This window comes from Oncorhynchus masou, chromosome 29 (genome assembly GCF_036934945.1).
Source record: "Oncorhynchus masou masou isolate Uvic2021 chromosome 29, UVic_Omas_1.1, whole genome shotgun sequence".
Taxonomy (NCBI): Eukaryota; Metazoa; Chordata; class Actinopteri; order Salmoniformes; family Salmonidae; genus Oncorhynchus; species Oncorhynchus masou.
Genome location: NC_088240.1, coordinates 79,098,896 through 79,122,274, shown reverse-complemented (window position 1 = coordinate 79,122,274; position 23,379 = coordinate 79,098,896). Strand labels below are relative to the sequence as shown.

At 47.3% G+C, this 23,379-nt stretch overlaps 2 protein-coding genes across 3 annotated transcripts in view; both read right to left on the bottom strand.

The window, feature by feature from the left end:
• LOC135521330 (NADH dehydrogenase [ubiquinone] flavoprotein 1, mitochondrial-like) overlaps nucleotides 1–18,631 on the bottom strand; it is a 28,606-nt gene extending 9,975 nt beyond the window's left edge. The window contains exons 1-10 of the mRNA XM_064947247.1: nucleotides 18,431–18,631; nucleotides 18,069–18,180; nucleotides 17,852–17,934; nucleotides 17,441–17,611; nucleotides 14,791–14,974; nucleotides 8,892–9,081; nucleotides 8,355–8,567; nucleotides 8,111–8,277; nucleotides 7,939–8,020; nucleotides 7,604–7,749 (exon numbers count right to left, since the gene is read on the bottom strand). Of these exons, the coding sequence (XP_064803319.1) occupies nucleotides 7,604–7,749; nucleotides 7,939–8,020; nucleotides 8,111–8,277; nucleotides 8,355–8,567; nucleotides 8,892–9,081; nucleotides 14,791–14,974; nucleotides 17,441–17,611; nucleotides 17,852–17,934; nucleotides 18,069–18,180; nucleotides 18,431–18,441 (1,359 nt within the window). The 5' untranslated portion in view covers nucleotides 18,442–18,631. The remainder of the gene's footprint in view (nucleotides 1–7,603; nucleotides 7,750–7,938; nucleotides 8,021–8,110; nucleotides 8,278–8,354; nucleotides 8,568–8,891; nucleotides 9,082–14,790; nucleotides 14,975–17,440; nucleotides 17,612–17,851; nucleotides 17,935–18,068; nucleotides 18,181–18,430) is intronic.
• Nucleotides 18,632–19,038: 407 nt separating this feature from the next.
• Nucleotides 19,039–23,379, bottom strand: part of LOC135520678 (zinc finger and BTB domain-containing protein 7B-like) — a 28,196-nt gene continuing 23,855 nt past the window's right edge. For both annotated transcript variants that reach the window (XM_064946405.1, XM_064946404.1), the window contains one exon: nucleotides 19,039–23,069. In XM_064946405.1, coding sequence (XP_064802477.1) covers nucleotides 22,433–23,069 — 637 coding nt within the window. In that variant the 3' untranslated portion in view covers nucleotides 19,039–22,432. The remainder of the gene's footprint in view (nucleotides 23,070–23,379) is intronic.

Here is a 23,379-nt window from a genome sequence, read left to right as displayed (position 1 = left end):
CTAACTAACCTGACCCCAGTAGTCTCACCTGTTCCTAACTAACCTGACCCCAGTTGTCTCACCTGTTTCTAACTAACCTCTGACCCTAGTAGTCTCACCTGTTCCTAACTAACCTGACCCCAGTAGTCTCACCTGTTCCTAACTAACCTGACCCCAGTAGTCTCACCTGTTCCTAACTAACCTGACCCTAGTAGTCTCACCTGTTCCTAACTAACCTGACCCCAGTAGTCTCACCTGTTCCTAACTAACCTGACCCCAGTAGTCTCACCTGTTCCTAACTAACCTCTGACTCCAGTGGTCTCACCTGTTCCTAACTAACCTGACCCCAGTAGTCTCACCTGTTTCTAACTAACCTCTGACTCCAGTGGTCTCACCTGTTCCTAACTAACCTGACCCCAGTAGTCTCACCTGTTTCTAACTAACCTGATCCCAGTAGTCTCACCTGTTCCTAACTAACCTGACCCCAGTTGTCTCACCTGTTTCTAACTAACCTGACCCCAGTAGTCTCACCTGTTCCTAACTAACCTGACCCCAGTAGTCTCACCTGTTCCTAACTAACCTGACCCCAGTAGTCTCACCTGTTTCTAACTAACCTGACCCCAGTAGTCTCACCTGTTCCTAACTAACCTGACCCCAGTAGTCTCACCTGTTCCTAACTAACCTGACCCCAGTAGTCTCACCTGTTCCTAACTAACCTGACCCCAGTAGTCTCACCTGTTCCTATCTAACCTCTGACTCCAGTGGTCTCACCTGTTCCTAACTAACCTGACCCCAGTAGTCTCACCTGTTCCTAACTAACCTCTGACTCCAGTAGTCTCACCTGTTCCTAACTAACCTGACCCCAGTAGTCTCACCTGTTCCTAACTAACCTCTGACTCCAGTAGTCTCACCTGTTCCTAACTAACCTGACCCCAGTAGTCTCACCTGTTTCTAACTAACCTGACCCCAGTAGTCTCACCTGTTCCTAACTAACCTCTGACTCCAGTAGTCTCACCTGTTCCTAACTAACCTCTGACCCCAGTAGTCTCACCTGTTCCTAACTAACCTGACCCCAGTAGTCTCACCTGTTTCTAACTAACCTGACCCTAGTAGTCTCACCTGTTCCTAACTAACCTCTGACTCCAGTGGTCTCACCTGTTCCTAACTAACCTGACCCCAGTAGTCTCACCTGTTCCTAACTAAACTCTGACCCTAGTAGTCTCACCTGTTCCTAACTAACCTCTGACTCCAGTAGTCTCACCTGTTCCTAACTAACCTCTGACCCCAGTAGTCTCACCTGTTCCTAACTAACCTGACCCCAGTAGTCTCACCTGTTTCTAACTAACCTGACCCAAGTAGTCTCACCTGTTCCTAACTAACCTGACCCTAGTAGTCTCACCTGTTTCTAACTAACCTGACCCTAGTAGTCTCACCTGTTTCTAACTAACCTGACCCCAGTAGTCTCAACTGTTTCTAACTAACCTGACCCCAGTAGTCTCACCTGTTTCTAACTAACCTGACCCCAGTAGTCTCACCTGTTTCTAACTAACCTGACCCAAGTAGTCTCACCTGTTCCTAACTAACCTGACCCTAGTAGTCTCACCTGTTTCTAACTAACCTGACCCCAGTAGTCTCACCTGTTCCTAACTAACCTGACTCCAGTAGTCTCACCTGTTCCTAACTAACCTGACCCCAGTAGTCTCACCTGTTCCTAACTAACCTCTGACTCCAGTGGTCTCACCTGTTCCTAACTAACCTGACCCTAGTAGTCTCACCTGTTCCTAACTAACCTGACCCCAGTAGTCTCACCTGTTTCTAACTAACCTGACCCCAGTAGTCTCACCTGTTCCTAACTAACCTGACCCCAGTAGTCTCACCTGTTTCTAACTAACCTCTGACCCCAGTAGTCTCACCTGTTCCTAACTAACCTGATCCCAGTAGTCTCACCTGTTCCTAACTAACCTCTGACTCCAGTGGTCTCACCTGTTTCTAACTAACCTGACCCCAGTAGTCTCACCTGTTCCTAACTAACCTGACCCTAGTAGTCTCACCTGTTTCTAACTAACCTGACCCCAGTAGTCTCACCTGTTTCTAACTAACCTGACCCCAGTAGTCTCACCTGTTTCTAACTAACCTGACCCAAGTAGTCTCACCTGTTCCTAACTAACCTGACCCTAGTAGTCTCACCTGTTTCTAACTAACCTGACCCCAGTAGTCTCACCTGTTCCTAACTAACCTGACTCCAGTAGTCTCACCTGTTCCTAACTAACCTGACCCCAGTAGTCTCACCTGTTCCTAACTAACCTGACCCCAGTAGTCTCACCTGTTTCTAACTAACCTGACTCCAGTAGTCTCACCTGTTCCTAACTAACCTGACTCCAGTAGTCTCACCTGTTCCTAACTAACCTGACCCTAGTAGTCTCACCTGTTCCTAACTAACCTGACCCCAGTAGTCTCACCTGTTTCTAACTAACCTGACCCCAGTAGTCTCACCTGTTCCTAACTAACCTGACCCCAGTAGTCTCACCTGTTCCTAACTAACCTGACCCCAGTAGTCTCACCTGTTTCTAACTAACCTGACCCCAGTAGTCTCACCTGTTTCTAACTAACCTGACCCTAGTAGTCTCACCTGTTTCTAACTAACCTGACCCTAGTAGTCTCACCTGTTCCTAACTAACCTGACCCCAGTAGTCTCACCTGTTTCTAACTAACCTGACCCCAGTAGTCTCACCTGTTCCTAACTAACCTGACCCCAGTAGTCTCACCTGTTCCTAACTAACCTGACCCCAGTAGTCTCACCTGTTTCTAACTAACCTGACCCCAGTAGTCTCACCTGTTTCTAACTAACCTGACCCTAGTAGTCTCACCTGTTTCTAACTAACCTGACCCTAGTAGTCTCACCTGTTCCTAACTAACCTGACTCCAGTAGTCTCACCTGTTCCTAACTAACCTCTGACTCCAGTAGTCTCACCTGTTCCTAACTAAACTCTGACCCTAGTAGTCTCACCTGTTCCTAACTAACCTCTGACCCCAGTAGTCTCACCTGTTCCTAACTAACCTGACCCCAGTAGTCTCACCTGTTCCTAACTAACCTCTGACTCCAGTGGTCTCACCTGTTCCTAACTAACCTGACCCTAGTAGTCTCACCTGTTCCTAACTAACCTGACCCCAGTAGTCTCACCTGTTCCTAACTAACCTCTGACTCCAGTGGTCTCACCTGTTCCTAACTAACCTGACCCCAGTAGTCTCACCTGTTCCTAACTAAACTCTGACCCTAGTAGTCTCACCTGTTCCTAACTAAACTCTGACCCCAGTAGTCTCACCTGTTCCTAACTAAACTCTGACCCCAGTAGTCTCACCTGTTCCTAACTAACCTGACCCCAGTAGTCTCACCTGTTCCTAACTAACCTGACCCCAGTAGTCTCACCTGTTTCTAACTAACCTCTGACCCTAGTAGTCTCACCTGTTCCTAACTAACCTGACCCCAGTAGTCTCACCTGTTCCTAACTAACCTGACCCTAGTAGTCTCACCTGTTCCTAACTAACCTGACCCTAGTAGTCTCACCTGTTCCTAACTAACCTGACCCTAGTAGTCTCACCTGTTCCTAACTAACCTGACCCCAGTAGTCTCACCTGTTCCTAACTAACCTGACCCTAGTAGTCTCACCTGTTCCTAACTAACCTGACCCCAGTAGTCTCACCTGTTCCTAACTAACCTCTGACTCCAGTGGTCTCACCTGTTCCTAACTAACCTGACCCCAGTAGTCTCACCTGTTTCTAACTAACCTGACCCCAGTAGTCTCACCTGTTTCTAACTAACCTGACCCCAGTAGTCTCACCTGTTCCTATCTAACCTCTGACTCCAGTTGTCTCACCTGTTCCTAACTAACCTCTGACCCCAGTAGTCTCACCTGTTCCTAACTAACCTGACCCCAGTAGTCTCACCTGTTTCTAACTAACCTGACCCCAGTAGTCTCACCTGTTCCTAACTAAACTCTGACCCTAGTAGTCTCACCTGTTCCTAACTAAACTCTGACCCCAGTAGTCTCACCTGTTCCTAACTTACCTCTGACCCAAGTAGTCACAGACCATGCAGCCCCGTCCCCCAGTAGTCTCACCTGTACAGGCCATGCAGCCCCGTCCCCCAGTAGTCTCACCTGTACAGGCCATGCAGCTCCGACCCCAGTAGTCTCACCTGTACAGGCCATGCAGCTCCGTCCCCCAGTAGTCTCACCTGTACAGGCCATGCAGCTCCGTCCCCCAGTAGTCTCACCTGTACAGGCCATGCAGCCCCGTCCTCCAGTATTCTCACCTGTACAGGCCATGCAGCCCCGTCCCCCGGTAGTCTCACCTGTACAGGCCATGCAGCTCCGACCCCAGTAGTCTCACCTGTACAGGCCATGCAGCCCCGTCCCCCAGTAGTCTCACCTGTACAGGCCATGCAGCTCCGACCCCAGTAGTCTCACCTGTACAGGCCATGCAGCCCCGTCCTCCAGTAGTCTCACCTGTACAGGCCATGCAGCCCCGTCCTCCAGTAGTCTCACCTGTACAGGCCATGCAGCCCCGTCCCCCAGTAGTCTCACCTGTACAGGCCATGCAGCCCCGTCCCCCAGTAGTCTCACCTATCTAACCTCTGACCCCAGTAGTCTCACCTGTACAGGCCATGCAGCTCCGTCCCCCAGTAGTCTCACCTGTACAGGCCATGCAGCCCCGTCCCCCAGTAGTCTCACCTATCTAACCTCTGACCCCAGTAGTCTCACCTGTACAGGCCATGCAGCTCCGTCCCCCAGTAGTCTCACCTGTACAGGCCATGCAGCCCCGTCCTCCAGTAGTCTCACCTGTACAGGCCATGCAGCTCCGTCCCCCAGTAGTCTCACCTGTACAGGCCATGCAGCCCCGTCCCCAGTAGTCTCACCTGTACAGGCCATGCAGCTCCGTCCCCCAGTAGTCTCACCTGTACAGGCCATGCAGCCCCGTCCCCCAGTAGTCTCACCTGTACAGGCCATGCAGCTCCGTCCCCCAGTAGTTTCACCTGTACAGGCCATGCAGCCCCGTCCCCCAGTAGTCTCACCTATCTAACCTCTGACCCCAGTAGTCTCACCTGTACAGGCCATGCAGCTCCGTCCCCCAGTAGTCTCACCTATCTAACCTCTGACCCCAGTAGTCTCACCTGTACAGGCCATGCAGCCCCGTCCCCCAGTAGTCTCACCTGTACAGGCCATGCAGCCCCGTCCCCCAGTAGTCTCACCTGTACAGGCCATGCAGCTCGTCCCCCAGTAGTCTCACCTGTACAGGCCATGCAGCCTCGTCCCCCAGTAGTCTCACCTGTACAGGTCATGCAGCTCCATCCCTAGGTAGTCTTACCTGTACAGGCCATGCAGCCCCGTCCCCCAGTAGTCTCACCTGTACAGGCCATGCAGCCCCGTCCCCCAGTAGTCTCACCTGTACAGGCCATGCAGCCCCGTCCCCCAGTAGTCTCACCTGTACAGGCCATGCAGCTCCGTCCCCAGTAGTCTCACCTGTACAGGCCATGCAGCCCCGTCCCCCAGTAGTCTCACCTGTACAGGCCATGCAGCTCCGTCCCCAGTAGTCTCACCTGTACAGGCCATGCAGCCCCGTCCCCCAGTAGTCTCACCTGTACAGGCCATGCAGCTCCGTCCCCCAGTAGTCTCACCTGTACAGGCCATGCAGCCCCGTCCCCCAGTAGTCTCACCTGTACAGGCCATGCAGCTCCGTCCCCCAGTAGTTTCACCTGTACAGGCCATGCAGCTCCATCCCTAGGTAGTCTCACCTGTACAGGCCATGCAGCTCCGTCCCCCGGTAGTCTCACCTGTACAGGCCATGCAGCTCCGTCCCCCAGTAGTCTCACCTGTACAGGCCATGCAGCTCCGTCCCCCAGTAGTCTCACCTATCTAACCTCTGACCCCAGTAGTCTCACCTGTACAGGCCATGCAGCCCCGTCCCCCAGTAGTTTCACCTATCTAACCTCTGACCCCAGTAGTCTCACCTGTACAGGCCATGCAGCTCCGTCCCCCAGTAGTCTCACCTATCTAACCTCTGACCCCAGTAGTCTCACCTGTACAGCCCATGTAGCTCCGTCCCCCAGTAGTCTCACCTATCTAACCTCTGACCCCAGTAGTCTCACCTGTACAGGCCATGCAGCCCCGTCCCCCAGTAGTCTCACCTGTACAGGCCATGCAGCCCCGTCCCCCAGTAGTCTCACCTGTACAGGCCATGCAGCTCCGTCCCCCAGTAGTCTCACCTGTACAGGCCATGCAGCCCCGTCCCCCAGTAGTCTCACCTGTACAGGCCATGCAGCTCCGTCCCCAGTAGTCTCACCTGTACAGGCCATGCAGCCCCGTCCCCCAGTAGTCTCACCTGTACAGGCCATGCAGCTCCGTCCCCAGTAGTCTCACCTGTACAGGCCATGCAGCCCCGTCCCCCAGTAGTCTCACCTGAACAGGCCATGTAGCTCCGTCCCCCAGTAGTCTCACCTGTACAGGCCATGCAGCCTCGTCCCCAGTAGTCTCACCTGTACAGGCCATGCAGCCCCATCCCCCAGTAGTCTCACCTGTACAGGCCATGCAGCTCCGTCCCCCAGTAGTCTCACCTGTACAGGCCATGCAGCCCCGTCCCCCAGTAGTCTCACCTGTACAGGCCATGCAGCCTCGTCCCCCAGTAGTCTCACCTGTACAGGCCATGCAGCCCCGTCCCCCAGTAGTCTCACCTGTACAGGCCATGCAGCCTCGTCCCCCAGTAGTCTCACCTGTACAGGCCATGCAGCCCCGTCCCCCAGTAGTCTCACCTGTACAGGCCATGCAGCTCCGTCCCCAGTAGTCTCACCTGTACAGGCCATGCAGCTCCGTCCCCCAGTAGTCTCACCTGTACAGGCCATGCAGCCCCGTCCCCAGTAGTCTCACCTGTACAGGCCATGCAGCTCCGTCCCCCAGTAGTCTCACCTGTACAGGCCATGCAGCTCCGTCCCCCAGTAGTCTCACCTGTACAGGCCTTGCAGCCCCGTCCTCCAGTAGTCTCACCTGTACAGGCCATGCAGCCCCGTCCCCCAGTAGTCTCACCTGTACAGGCCATGCAGCCCCGTCCCCCAGTAGTCTCACCTGTACAGGCCATGCAGCCTCGTCCCCCAGTAGTCTCACCTGTACAGGCCATGCAGCCTCGTCCCCCAGTAGTCTCACCTGTACAGGCCATGCAGCCCCGTCCCCCAGTAGTCTCACCTGTACAGGCCATGCAGCCCCGTCCCCCAGTAGTTTCACCTATCTAACCTCTGACCCCAGTAGTCTCACCTGTACAGGCCATGCAGCTCCGTCCCCCAGTAGTTTCACCTATCTAACCTCTGACCCCAGTAGTCTCACCTGTACAGGCCATGCAGCTCCGTCCCCCAGTAGTTTCACCTATCTAACCTCTGACCCCAGTAGTCTCACCTGTACAGGCCATGCAGCTCCGTCCCCCAGTAGTCTCACCTATCTAACCTCTGACCCCAGTAGTCTCACCTGTACAGGCCATGCAGCTCGTCCCCCAGTAGTCTCACCTGTACAGGCCATGCAGCCTCGTCCCCCAGTAGTCTCACCTGTACAGGCCATGCAGCCCCGTCCCCCAGTAGTCTCACCTGTACAGGCCATGCAGCTCCGTCCCCCAGGGCACAGATGGTATGGCCCTCGATCTGTTTACTCAGCTCCCAGATCATATCAATCTCAGAGTTGGCCGCGTCGCCACGCACAAACCGCCACATCATCTTATCCATCCAGTCCACTCCTGGTGGGGGGGGATAGAACGAAATAGGGAGAGAGGGAGAGATGAGATCAACTTATCCACCCAGTCATTTTTGTGGCACTCAGATATCAGATTATCAGAAGTGGGATGGGGTTTTATGTTTGAGCAATAAGCTATGTAGGAGCAAAACCTGTGGACATTCAATTATCAAGACTGTGTGTAGTTCCTTACCTTCCCTGCAGGGGGTGCACTGGCCACAGCTCTCATGTTTATAGAACTCAACCAGACGGGCGATGGCTCTGATTACATCAGTCTGGAGGAATAAATGCAGTTGCATTTGTTTAGTTTGATGTGTCTTAAATATAATGTTCATCAATATAAAGTAAATAGAGTGCGTTCTTACAGATTTGTCCATGACGATGACGGCGGCGGTGCCCAGAGCAGACTCTGCGCGGACGAGGTCATCAAAATCCATCATGACATCATCACACACAGAGCGAGGGATAATGGGTGTGGAGGAGCCTCCAGGGATCACTCCCAGTAGGTTGTCCCAGCCGCCCCTCACACCTCCTGCACCAATCAGAGACGAGGGGAGGGTCAGGCGCACAAATATCAGCAGCACCAATAATATACACACTAATACACACCTGCGTGTCTGTCTATGAGTTCTCTGAGCGGAATGGACATCTCTTCCTCTACTGTGCACGGAGTGTTTACGTGCCCAGAGATGTTGAACAGCTTTGTCCCAGCATTCCTCTCTCTCCCGAAGCTCGCAAACCACGCTCCACCTCGACGACAGATAGCAGGTGCCACAGCAACCGTCTCCACATTAGCAACCGTTGTTGGGCATCCGAACACCCCTGGAGACCCAAAGACAAGGTGGTACATTGAGGGAAAATCATTAAGAAGAGCATTTATTTTCACAGTATAGTCTACAGAAAACAATTGGACTGTCAGAAATGCAATGTACACTTCCCTTTCGGAAGAAATCACATGAACCAAGTTAATGTGATAACGTGACAACATGTAAAGCAACATGTGATAACATGAAACTACACATTTTCCACATGTGAAATCATGTGGTTTTTCCATTAGGGTTTTGGTAGACCATATTATCATTATTTTGATAGTTTATTTTTTGGCGAGATTTAGGTAAATCCAAAGGTGGTAGGTAATTTCCTCACCTATGTCAGCGGGGAAGGGTGGTTTGAGTCTGGGTTTCCCCTGCTTGCCCTCCAGGGACTCGATGAGGGCCGTCTCCTCGCCACAGATGTAGGCTCCTGCCCCCCGCATCACAAACACATCAAAGTCGTACCCAGAGCCACACGCGTTCTTGCCTATCAACCCTGCCGCATACGCCTCGTTTATCGCCACCTGGTGGACAGGACATGCTGTAAGTGTGTGTGTGTGTGCTCGTTTGTGGAGGAGACAGGAGAGGACAGGACTCCAACCAGTCTAAGCAGGTAGTCTGACCTGTGTATTGGAGGACTCTTTGTAGAACTCTGACCTGTGTATTGGAGGACTCGTTGTAGAACTCTGACCTGTGTATTGGAGGACTCGTTGTAGAACTCTGACCTGTGTATTGGAGGACTCGTTGTAGAACTCTGACCTGTGTATTGGAGGACTCGTTGTAGAACTCTGACCTGTGTATTGGAGGACTCGTTGTAGAACTGACCTGTGTATTGGAGGACTCGTTGTAGAACTCTGACCTGTGTATTGGAGGACTCGTTGTAGAACTCTGACCTGTGTATTGGAGAACTCGTTGTAGAACTGACCTGTGTATTGGAGGACTCGTTGTAGAACTGACCTGTGTATTGGAGGACTCGTTGTAGAACTCTGACCTGTGTATTGGAGGACTCGTTGTAGAACTCTGACCTGTGTATTGGAGGACTCGTTGTAGAACTCTGAACTGTGTATTGGAGGACTCGTTGTAGAACTCTGACCTGTGTATTGGAGGACTCGTTGTAGAACTCTGAACTGTGTATTGGAGGACTCGTTGTAGAACTGACCTGTGTATTGGAGGACTCGTTGTAGAACTCTGACCTGTGTATTGGAGGACTCATTGTAGAACTGACCTGTGTATTGGAGGACTCGTTGTAGAACTGACCTGTGTATTGGAGAACTCGTTGTAGAACTCTGACCTGTGTATTGGAGGACTCGTTGTAGAACTCTGAACTGTGTATTGGAGAACTCGTTGTAGAACTGACCTGTGTATTGGAGGACTCGTTGTAGAACTGACCTGTGTATTGGAGGACTCGTTGTAGAACTCTGACCTGTGTATTGGAGGACTCGTTGTAGAACTCTGAACTGTGTATTGGAGAACTCGTTGTAGAACTGACCTGTGTATTGGAGGACTCGTTGTAGAACTCTGAACTGTGTATTGGAGGACTCGTTGTAGAACTGACCTGTGTATTGGAGGACTCGTTGTAGAACTCTGAACTGTGTATTGGAGGACTCGTTGTAGAACTCTGAACTGTGTATTGGAGGACTCATTGTAGAACTGACCTGTGTATTGGAGGACTCGTTGTAGAACTGACCTGTGTATTGGAGGACTCGTTGTAGAACTGACCTGTGTATTGGAGGACTCGTTGTAGAACTGACCTGTGTATTGGAGGACTCGTTGTAGAACTCTGACCTGTGTATTGGAGAACTCGTTGTAGAACTGACCTGTGTATTGGAGAACTCGTTGTAGAACTCTGACCTGTGTATTGTAGAACTGACCTGTGTATTGGAGGACTCATTGTAGAACTGACCTGTGTATTGGAGGACTCGTTGTAGAACTGACCTGTGTATTGGAGGACTCGTTGTAGAACTGACCTGTGTATTGGAGAACTCGTTGTAGAACTCTGACCTGTGTATTGGAGGACTCGTTGTAGAACTCTGAACTGTGTATTGGAGAACTCGTTGTAGAACTGACCTGTGTATTGGAGGACTCGTTGTAGAACTGACCTGTGTATTGGAGGACTCGTTGTAGAACTCTGAACTGTGTATTGGAGAACTCGTTGTAGAACTGACCTGTGTATTGGAGGACTCGTTGTAGAACTCTGAACTGTGTATTGGAGGACTCGTTGTAGAACTCTAACCTGTGTATTGGAGGACTCGTTGTAGAACTCTGACCTGTGTATTGGAGGACTCGTTGTAGAACTGACCTGTGTATTGGAGGACTCGTTGTAGAACTGACCTGTGTATTGGAGAACTCGTTGTAGAACTCTGAACTGTGTATTGGAGGACTCGTTGTAGAACTCTGAACTGTGTATTGGAGGACTCGTTGTAGAACTCTGAACTGTGTATTGGAGGACTCGTTGTAGAACTCTGACCTGTGTATTGGAGGACTCGTTGTAGAACTCTGACCTGTGTATTGGAGGACTCTTTGTAGAACTCTGACCTGTGTATTGGAGGACTCGTTGTAGAACTCTGACCTGTGTAATGGAGGACTCGTTGTAGAACTCTGACCTGTGTATTGGAGGACTCGTTGTAGAACTCTGACCTGTGTATTGGAGGACTCGTTGTAGAACTCTGACCTGTGTATTGGAGGACTCGTTGTAGAACTGACCTGTGTATTGGAGGACTCGTTGTAGAACTCTGACCTGTGTATTGGAGGACTCGTTGTAGAACTCTGACCTGTGTATTGGAGAACTCGTTGTAGAACTGACCTGTGTATTGGAGGACTCGTTGTAGAACTGACCTGTGTATTGGAGGACTCGTTGTAGAACTCTGACCTGTGTATTGGAGGACTCGTTGTAGAACTCTGACCTGTGTATTGGAGGACTCGTTGTAGAACTCTGAACTGTGTATTGGAGGACTCGTTGTAGAACTCTGACCTGTGTATTGGAGGACTCGTTGTAGAACTCTGAACTGTGTATTGGAGGACTCGTTGTAGAACTGACCTGTGTATTGGAGGACTCGTTGTAGAACTCTGACCTGTGTATTGGAGGACTCATTGTAGAACTGACCTGTGTATTGGAGGACTCGTTGTAGAACTGACCTGTGTATTGGAGAACTCGTTGTAGAACTCTGACCTGTGTATTGGAGGACTCGTTGTAGAACTCTGAACTGTGTATTGGAGAACTCGTTGTAGAACTGACCTGTGTATTGGAGGACTCGTTGTAGAACTGACCTGTGTATTGGAGGACTCGTTGTAGAACTCTGACCTGTGTATTGGAGGACTCGTTGTAGAACTCTGAACTGTGTATTGGAGAACTCGTTGTAGAACTGACCTGTGTATTGGAGGACTCGTTGTAGAACTCTGAACTGTGTATTGGAGGACTCGTTGTAGAACTGACCTGTGTATTGGAGGACTCGTTGTAGAACTCTGAACTGTGTATTGGAGGACTCGTTGTAGAACTGACCTGTGTATTGGAGGACTCGTTGTAGAACTGACCTGTGTATTGGAGGACTCGTTGTAGAACTGACCTGTGTATTGGAGGACTCGTTGTAGAACTGACCTGTGTATTGGAGGACTCGTTGTAGAACTCTGACCTGTGTATTGGAGAACTCGTTGTAGAACTGACCTGTGTATTGGAGAACTCGTTGTAGAACTCTGACCTGTGTATTGTAGAACTGACCTGTGTATTGGAGGACTCATTGTAGAACTGACCTGTGTATTGGAGGACTCGTTGTAGAACTGACCTGTGTATTGGAGGACTCGTTGTAGAACTGACCTGTGTATTGGAGAACTCGTTGTAGAACTCTGACCTGTGTATTGGAGGACTCGTTGTAGAACTCTGAACTGTGTATTGGAGAACTCGTTGTAGAACTGACCTGTGTATTGGAGGACTCGTTGTAGAACTGACCTGTGTATTGGAGGACTCGTTGTAGAACTCTGAACTGTGTATTGGAGAACTCGTTGTAGAACTGACCTGTGTATTGGAGGACTCGTTGTAGAACTCTGAACTGTGTATTGGAGGACTCGTTGTAGAACTCTAACCTGTGTATTGGAGGACTCGTTGTAGAACTCTAACCTGTGTATTGGAGGACTCGTTGTAGAACTGACCTGTGTATTGGAGGACTCGTTGTAGAACTGACCTGTGTATTGGAGAACTCGTTGTAGAACTCTGAACTGTGTATTGGAGGACTCGTTGTAGAACTCTGAACTGTGTATTGGAGGACTCGTTGTAGAACTCTGAACTGTGTATTGGAGGACTCGTTGTAGAACTCTGAACTGTGTATTGGAGGACTCGTTGTAGAACTCTGAACTGTGTATTGGAAGACTCGTTGTAGAACTGACCTGTGTATTGGAGGACTCGTTGTAGAACTCTGACCTGTGTATTGGAGGACTCGTTGTAGAACTGACCTGTGTATTGGAGGACTCGTTGTAGAACTCTGAACTGTGTATTGGAGGACTCGTTGTAGAACTCTGAACTGTGTATTGGAGGACTCGTTGTAGAACTCTGAACTGTGTATTGGAGGACTCGTTGTAGAACTCTGAACTGTGTATTGGAGGACTCGTTGTAGAACTCTGAACTGTGTATTGGAAGACTCGTTGTAGAACTGACCTGTGTATTGGAGGACTCGTTGTAGAACTCTGACCTGTGTATTGGAGGACTCGTTGTAGAACTGACCTGTGTATTGGAGGACTCGTTGTAGAACTCTGAACTGTGTATTGGAGGACTCGTTGTAGAACTCTGAACTGTGTATTGGAGGACTCGTTGTAGAACACTGACCTGTGTATTGGAGGACTCGTTGTAGAACTGACCTGTGTATTGGAGGACTCGTTGTAGAACTCTGAACTGTGTATTGGAGGACTCGTTGTAGAACTCTAACCTGTGTATTGGAGGACTCGTTGTAGAACTCTGACCTGTGTATTGGAGGACTCGTTGTAGAACTGACCTGTGTATTGGAGGACTCGTTGTAGAACTGACCTGTGTATTGGAGAACTCGTTGTAGAACTCTGAACTGTGTATTGGAGGACTCGTTGTAGAACTGACCTGTGTATTGGAGGACTCGTTGTAGAACTCTGACCTGTGTATTGGAGAACTCGTTGTAGAACTGACCTGTGTATTGGAGGACTCGTTGTAGAACTGACCTGTGTATTGGAGGACTCGTTGTAGAACTCTGAACTGTGTATTGGAGGACTCGTTGTAGAACTCTGAACTGTGTATTGGAGGACTCGTTGTAGAACTCTGAACTGTGTATTGGAAGACTCGTTGTAGAACTGACCTGTGTATTGGAGGACTCGTTGTAGAACTCTGACCTGTGTATTGGAGGACTCGTTGTAGAACTCTGACCTGTGTATTGGAAGACTCGTTGTAGAACTGACCTGTGTATTGGAGGACTCGTTGTAGAACTCTGACCTGTGTATTGGAGGACTCGTTGTAGAACTGACCTGTGTATTGGAGGACTCGTTGTAGAACTCTGAACTGTGTATTGGAGGACTCGTTGTAGAACTCTGAACTGTGTATTGGAGGACTCGTTGTAGAACACTGACCTGTGTATTGGAGGACTCGTTGTAGAACTGACCTGTGTATTGGAGGACTCGTTGTAGAACTCTGAACTGTGTATTGGAGGACTCGTTGTAGAACTCTAACCTGTGTATTGGAGGACTCGTTGTAGAACTCTGACCTGTGTATTGGAGGACTCGTTGTAGAACTGACCTGTGTATTGGAGGACTCGTTGTAGAACTGACCTGTGTATTGGAGAACTCGTTGTAGAACTCTGAACTGTGTATTGGAGGACTCGTTGTAGAACTGACCTGTGTATTGGAGGACTCGTTGTAGAACTCTGACCTGTGTATTGGAGAACTCGTTGTAGAACTGACCTGTGTATTGGAGGACTCGTTGTAGAACTGACCTGTGTATTGGAGGACTCGTTGTAGAACTCTGAACTGTGTATTGGAGGACTCGTTGTAGAACTGACCTGTGTATTGGAGGACTCGTTGTAGAACTCTGACCTGTGTATTGGAGGACTCGTTGTAGAACTCTGACCTGTGTATTGGAGGACTCGTTGTAGAACTGACCTGTGTATTGGAGGACTCGTTGTAGAACTGACCTGTGTATTGGAGGACTCGTTGTAGAACTGACCTGTGTATTGGAGGACTCGTTGTAGAACTGACCTGTGTATTGGAGGACTCGTTGTAGAACTGACCTGTGTATTGGAGGACTCGTTGTAGAACTCTCCTCTGATGTAGATGTAAGCGGCGTGGGCTCCCATGGCCCTCCCAGCCACCAGGCAGCCCTCCACCAGCTTGTGAGGGTCGTGACGCATGATCTCTCTGTCCTTACACGTCCCTGGCTCTCCTTCATCTGCATTCACTACCAGGTACTTAGGTCTGAGATACACAGACACAGATACTGTATGTTACACACCAGTGGAGGCTCCTCAGGGGAGGAAGGAGAGGACAATTGTCCTCAGTGAATTTCAGAAAAATTTAAATAGTTAAACATTTAAAAAGTTGTCCTTTTTAGATACAACTATACTAAATATATTCACCTCACCAAAGAATTGATTAAAACACAATGTTTTGCAATGAAGGTCTACTGTAGCCTCAACAACACTCTGTAGAGTAGAGCCAAAGGCATTCCTGGAGGACAGCTAGTTTCCGTCATCCTCTGGGCACATTGACCTCAATACAAAACCTAGGAGGCTCGTGGTTCTCACCCCCTTCCATAGACTTACACAGTAATTATGTCAACTTCCGGAGGATATCCTCCAACCTATAAGAGCTCTTGCAGCATGAACTGACATGTTGTCCACCCAATCAAAGGATCAGATAATTAATCTACTACTGAAAGCATGAACTACAGCTAGCTAGCACTGCAGTGCATAATATGTGGTGAGTAGTTGACTCAAAGAGAAAGACAATAGTTGAACAGTTTTGAACAAAAAAAATAATTTATTCAAAAGTGAATGAGAGGCAAGAGAGAGAGATAGCTATGTATAGTTTTTTCTCACTTTTGAGCTACCTGCTCAAACATCTGGCTCAAACAGAGAGGGATGCTATGTTACCTAACTGGCTATCCAACACTGGAACTCTTCCAAGTCAAGGTAAGCTTTTGGTTTTATTAATTTACTGCCACTGGGGCCCGCCGGTGTAACTACTAAACTCCTTGCTGACTGTACATTGTATTGCATGATTGTAGCGGGTTTACTAACACATTAGTTCTAGTGGCTATATTGACTATTTTGTTATAATATGTAGGTGGTGTGTAGCGGTTAGCGGTTATGATATGAAGGTGTGCAAAGCTGTCATCAAGGCAAAGGGTGGCTACTTTGAAGAATCTCAAATATAAAATATATTTTGATTTGTTTAGCACTTTTTTGGTAACTACATTATTCCATATGTGTTATTTCATAGTTGTGATGTCTTCACTATTATTCTACAATGTAGAAAATAGTACAAATACAGAAAAACCCTTGAATGAGTAGGTGTGTCCAAACTTTTGACTGGTACTGTATGTGGCTGCTATGAAAGTGAACTGTGTTTGTGTGTGAACTGTTGGACTAATTATTACACCCTAGATCAGCTAGATGCAGACAAGTGTACAAGGCAGTATTGAATGTATCAATGTCTGTCACCTTGATTACTCAAATTTCTCTCGACCTGTTTACCCTCGCGTACCTTGTAAACTTTTTATTCATAGACTAGGTTGTAGCAATCTCATAATGGGTACAGAGAAAATTTGAGTATCAAGTAGTAGACTAAAAAACCCATTCAAAAGGGTCAGTCTCTAGACTGTATGATGTGCTACAGGCCCACATAGAGGTATCCACAGACACCATTAAAAGGGCTTGGGAACAAGAACTTAAGTCAGAAATCTCAGATGAGGACTGGGTAGAAGCTCTCAGGAATATAAACCACAGTTCAGTGAATGCCAGACACAACCTTGTACAGTTTAAGGTGATACACAGGTTACATTACTCAAAAGTGAAACTGCATAAAATATTCCCGGACACCTCACCACTGTGTGAGAGGTACAAGCAGGATGAGGGGACGTTAACCCACTTATTATGGACATGTCCTAAGTTACATGTTTACTGGGCTCTCATTTTTGATTACTTATCTAGAGCCTTTGATAGAGTTCTAGCCCCAGACCCATTGACCGCTCTGTTTGGTACAGTTGATGGGAATAACCACGAAGGGAAAGCTGTCTCTCTTTGTACTCTATTAGCCAAAAGGCTCATATTGCAATTTTGGAAATTGGAGACTGTACCTACCTTTGAAATGTGGTTACGGGATTTAGGGAATGTAATACATATGGAAAAGATTTGATACAATACCTCCAATAGAAGTCCAATGTTTTACAAAATATGGCAGCCGATACTGGATAAATGGTCTAGTCCCGCTTCATAACTGGATTGACGATCTGCTGCTATTCTGTGCTGTACTCCACTCAATATTTATTTTTGGCTTAACTACACTGCCTGTAATGACTATATGCTGTCTTCTTATACATGTACCACCTAATATGATTTTGTTTTATTTTGTGTATGTGTGAGTTAAGTTTTGTTTTGTCCTCTAAATTGGCCATCCCATTCAACAGTACAATGAATGTCATTGTTAGTATTGCTGTCTTTTTTATTTGATTTTTTATTGGAAAATAATAAACATGTTATAAAAATTAAAAAAAGTAGTAGCCAAACCTATCGATGTTACATTGAGCTGGGTGAATGGAATATGAATGACAGTCATCCAATATGCTTGTAATAGAAATAAGGCCATGCTCATACAAAAATGGTACCAACCGCCACCGTTACGCGCACAAGCACACTCTCTCTCAATCTCTCTCTTTCTTACCTGCCGTCGCTGGGTTTGTTCATGAAGCCCCACTTCATGCCGGTGGGGAAGCCAGCTCCTCCTCTCCCTCTCAGACCAGACACCTTGACCTCATTCAGGATCCAGTCTGTCCCCTTCAGGAGGATCTCTTTAGTCTTATACCAGTCACCCCGACGCAGAGCACCCTTCAGACTGGGGACACAATGGGAAATATACATCCCCTTTTAAATAGACCACATTCACCTCATAATTCCTATGTACCTGATGTATGTATTGTTTTCACATATGATGTATTCTCGGGTAGGTTGAGGGAAGGGGACAAGGACACTTTATGGATGGTGGAGAAGAGGGCAAGGGTACTATATGTGCATAGAATTGATGGTATCCAGTGTGTGTATGGGCAGAGTGATGTTAAGTTTGGGATGTTACTACCTCCAGTCATGACGGCCATACAAGTTTGTGAAAATTCGGTCTTGATCACTCAAGGGCCCAAATTTAGTCTTCTTTGGATTCTCCTAGCAACCCAGATAAACACACAGACATATAATAATTTATGTAACGATAATAGGCTAGATGGAGACCTAGGCAGCTGTAGCCTAGTCTCGAAAACAGAAATCGTTTTAAACTACACTAGGTGATAGAAGTCTACCTGTTGCTTTGCTGCGGTGCTGTAGCGCTGGGCCAGATGAGGCGAGACGCACTGCTGCGCCGCGGCCGAGTGCGCACCTGTGCTCGCTAGCATCCGACGTAGCGTCAGCATCCTGGAACAGAGAACTTTGTTTGGAGCAAACTAGCTAGTCCAGTTAGCCAGCTACAGAGTTATTGCCCGAGTGCTCATTTAACAATCTATACTTGAATAAAGTTGTATGTAAGATATCAGCATATGGAATCTTATTATATGTACATTTGGCCAAACACATTTTAAAAAGCGCACTTGCTGGTCCAGATAAATTAGCCTAGTTGAGCTAATTTAGCTGCTAAGAATGTTCTCGCTAACTAATCTCCATTCACCTTCCTGCCATTAGATGACCAATGATGTTGTTGATTAACCTGAAAGGTTTCCCTCTTTGGGTTGTTGCTTCTCTCCCAGACTTGTTCACTGCTGTCTCAAAAATGACAAAACGTGCAGTTTAGTTAGCAGTGCAGTCGGTTGTTGGCCAGGCTAGCTAGTTGGGTTAGCGAACTCAACTAGTGCTGCTAATTGGATTATGACGTTCCGTCTGCCTGCGACAACCCAAAGCCACCGGTGTCGAGGCTGGTTGACATTCCTCCCTGCATCATCGGCAGAAGTGAATCTGGGTACAGTGTGTGAAAGACTGCAGTTGAGAAGTTAGGCCTACTCAGTGCATGAATTTCTGTCGTGAATAATAATCTACTATAATTTAGTACTTTTTGCTGTGGGAAATCTATTGCATTGGGAATTTGAATTAGGCTCTGATCTTGTATCGGATGAATAAATGCACTAAATAAACGTTCAGAGACCAAATGACAGATCGAAGTTACAACTCATTTTCTACAATGTAATACAGTAGAAAACAGGCTGTAGACTAATACATTAGGGCTACCATCTATGGATATGGAACTATGCACTAGTGTCAAACAAATAAATAACACAAACAGACAGGGATAGATCTTTGTTTATTTATCTGTTTTTTTTTTACATTATCTGAATCAAATGATGGGAAAATTAATTAATATATATCTGACAGAAGGTCCACCAAAAACGGAAAGACAAAAATGTATCCCTGATAGTGGTGTCTCTATTCAAAACAGACCCCAGATCCCTTCACCAAAGCCAAATAAAACGACATAAAGTTCCATAGAAACACCACGCTTCACAGCTGGCATAATGTTTCCCTCTCATTCACTCACCAAGCTCTCTAAATGCTGGTAGCAACACCCCTCAGCACAAAAAACCTTTCAGCACAATGTATGTGACTGGCTGGTGTCAATTGATATACACTACATTGTACATGTTTTACCATACAAATGAATATCTACTATTCCTCGATTGTCTTTTATCCTGCTTCCTCATGGTACAAGGTGTTATATTGGAACCGTACTATTGAGTGAAAGGTGTCACTACCTCTTCAGACATGTATGAACATACATAAGCTACATATATACACAGCATATCTCCCCCACAATTTTGCATAATTACTTAGTGCATTGCTCAAGATTTCCTGAGAATAGTTGCAGCACAAAACCAAAAGTCCAAGGCAGCTTCACCCCTTTACATAGCAATCTCTTATCATGATTATTACACTACGCAGTAGAAAGAATATAGACCAATGTTATTATCAAGAATTGAAGGAACAATATACAGATATCTTCTCTTACAATCACAAACGATACTGAGTGATGGCATGGAATGGATAAGGAGGTGAAACAAAAAAAAATTAAAAGCTCTCGATATTTTAGTGCAAATAAATCAGAAACAAGGAAAGTTCTTCTACATAGTGGGGAATGGATAGCACACACAGGTCCAGTCTGCTAGAGCTACATAAGCTTCAGGCTAGAGTTACAGGCCTCGTAAATAGTTGTAAATAAAGAACATAACTCACTATCACCTAAAGAGTGACAGACTGAAGAAATAGTTGATTATCTGTAAGCAAAGTAGCCTTACACCTGCAATGGGTCACCCAAGATGGTCGCTGGTCTCCTAGAGACAAAGGGCCTATCTGTGACTTATACACACAGCTTTGACAGATAACACAATAACATACAGTACATGTTGAATCAACAACACAGTTCTCTCCCTAAGTGCAGTTGATGCTTATCTCTCTAACTGAAAGTGTGAAATGGCTACGGGTGGTGCGACAGTTGTCTTGTGCTCTAAAGAGAGAGAGAAAGGCTCGGTCTCTTTTCTGATCCCTTCTTTCTCCCCCGGAGGATGGAATGTGCCAGTATTATTGCTGTACCTTTTCAGGGTGTGATGTGTTGTGCAAAACAAATGCAAAAGGAGGGAGAATAGCCAACAGAGGACCTTTCACCCAACATGGCACTGGGTCTTTGTTAGCCGTCACGTTAAGCACAATGCAGTTTCTCTTAAGACTCTAAAGGAAGCAGGTACAGAGCACTTCAACTGTGCCACAGAAGGGGGCCGAGCCAAGTGGTGTTGCGGGTCACTGTGTCAAACCCAGGGACAGGTCACTGTGGATACCCTGGGTCAGGTCACTGTGGATACCCTGGGTCAGGTCACTGTGGATACCCTGTGTCAGGCCACACACACAGTTTCAACTGGAAAGCCACAATAAATAACAATAAATAAATAAATACAGAGCAATCAAGAGATCAAGGTCTCATCCTCACTCCCTCCTTCCCTTTTGGTCTCTCCTTTTCTCTCGCTCTTTTTGCAATAAAAAAAACAAGGAGTGCATGATCAGAAGACATTCTAAAGAAGGAAACTTTGGAAAGGAATTGTCCCCTGTCGATGTCAAAAAGTAAACGCTAAAGCAACAAACACACCTCTCATTAACAATCATCCAATGACCCTGCAGATGTAGTCTAGTTTTGGTCAGTCATTTTTCACAGAGCACTAAAGCTCCACAGAGAATCTAACCTATGGAAGCAGTGTCCAACCCTTCTAGCAGTCTGCAGCAGAGAACCGGGCAAATGAAGACAGGTCTTTTAACCAAACCTTGGCTCTAAAATCCCAGGATACCCTTAGAGCCATCCCACTGGGAACAGAAATCAATTCAATGTCTATTCCACGTTGGTTTAATGTAATTTCATTGAAATGGAGTGGAACCAACAATGATTCAACCAGTGCGTGCCCATTGGGATCTCAATCTATAGCTCTGGTGCTCCTGTGCTTGATCAAACTGATTGATTAGGAAGAAATAAACTGAAATCTTTGGTATCATCGGTGCCTCATAAAAGGGCATGAAAATCTACTTACAACAGACAGCAAAATAATAAGCCTTATTAAAATATGACTGTTACTGTTAGATAATGTCTATCTTCAATAGGAAACCTGGTGACTTGTTGCCCTTGGCGACTAGCTCCACCATTAACCACTAGAGGGTAGTAGGGTACACCCAAAGTCAAACAGCAGATTCCACACCTACTACTATACTTACCTAACTTAGCAGGCGTAAAACAAACACCTGAGCGGGTCGGAAGGAACCGGAAGCTACCGGTTTTCAGGCTTTGCGTCTTCTCTGCTTTTCCACTGAAAACCGGATGATTCTGGTTTCTTACTACCCCGCTGAGAGTGCTAGTATAGTGACATGAAGAGTGATAGGGTTTAGTAGTGCCAGATGGATGTTGTACATACATTGTTTGAACTTCAATAACATTTGATTGTTATATTACTCTAACAGCACTCTGCTCAAAAATACATGATTTCTTTTCTTTTCTCTTCTTTTTTTTTTTTTTTACATCTGGACACAATTTTTCTCAGCTCCTGACTTCAGTTTGCATAGTGAGAGAAAAGAACCCCATATCCCCATCAGCACATCTATGTGCAAAACATTCCCTCAATAAAGCCTCTTTTATGTACAGCTAATAAGAATAACCACAGCATGAAATAAAATAGAAATAATGGAAAATAGAAATAAAAGACAACTGAAATAAAAACAGAGAGCCATGAAACAACAATAACAAATCAGAAAACCCGTTTTCCATTATTCTTTTTGTATCGTTTAGTCTTTCTCTATTGTTTAGTCTTTCTCTATTGTTTAGTCTTTCTCTATTGTTTAGTCTTTCTCTATTGTTTAGTCTTTCTCTATTGTTTAGTCTTTCTCTAAGCGCTTTGTAAGAAGGAGCAGGTCCAGTCACCTGAGTGAGATCCCCATCCATACTGTAGGTGACACACACACACACACACACACACACACACACACACACACACACACACACACACACACACACACACACACACACACACACACACACACACACACACACACACACACACACACACACTTATGCATATACAAATGCACATACGTGCACACAAACACATGCACACGCATACACATCCATGCACGCTCTTCTCTTCCTCTCTTCTCACTCGTCTTCCTCATCCTCCTCTGCCTCCTCCTCTGCCTCCTCCTCCCATCTTGCATGCTGAAGTGCAGGAGAGTGGCCCCCGCCTGCCTCCTCCCCCTCCACCCCTCTCACCCCCAGCTCCAGGCCTCTCCACAGCAGACCAGGGTAGGGTAACCTGTGAGGCCCTAGGAGGGCTATAGCTTGCTCCCCGTCAGCCTCCTCCTGGAACACCATTTGACCTCCAGCCCCAGCCTCAGCCCCATCCCTCAGGCCAACCATCCCAGCACGGGGGTGGAATGCTGAGGCGTGGGGCTGCAGGGCCAGATTCTCCAGCGGGTCGAGTCGGTCTGGAGAATACCCTCTTCCTCCTCCTCTAACCCTTCTGCCCTCTTCCCCGTGGTCAGCCCCAGGCCCGCGCCTCGGCCGTGCCCGGGTACGGACCTCCAGGCAGCTGAGGCCCTTGCGGTGGCGCTGGAGGTGGTCCTCACGGGCGAAGGCCTTGTGGCAGAGCGGGCACTCGAAGGGGCGTGCCCCACTATGGAGAGACAGGTGGTTCTTCAGGTCGTAGGAATGCAGGAAGCGGGCAGGGCAGTGGGGGCAAGGGTACGGACGCTCCCCCGTGTGTTTACGCATGTGGATCTTCAACTTGTCATTCCTGAGAGAGAAAGGAAAGAGGATAATGGCTCAGCATCATATGTAACAATGTAATAGCTCTGTAATCTGTTATAGATAATAGTGTTAAACACACAGGTACATACCTGGCGATAATAGTGTTAAAACACACAGGTACATATCTGGTGATAATAGTGTTAAAACACACAGGTACATACCTGGTGATAATAGTGTTAAAACACACAGCTACATACCTGGTAATAAGTGTTAAAACACACAGGTACATACCTGGTTATAATAGTGTTAAAACACACAGGTACATATCTGGTGATAATAGTGTTAAACACACAGGT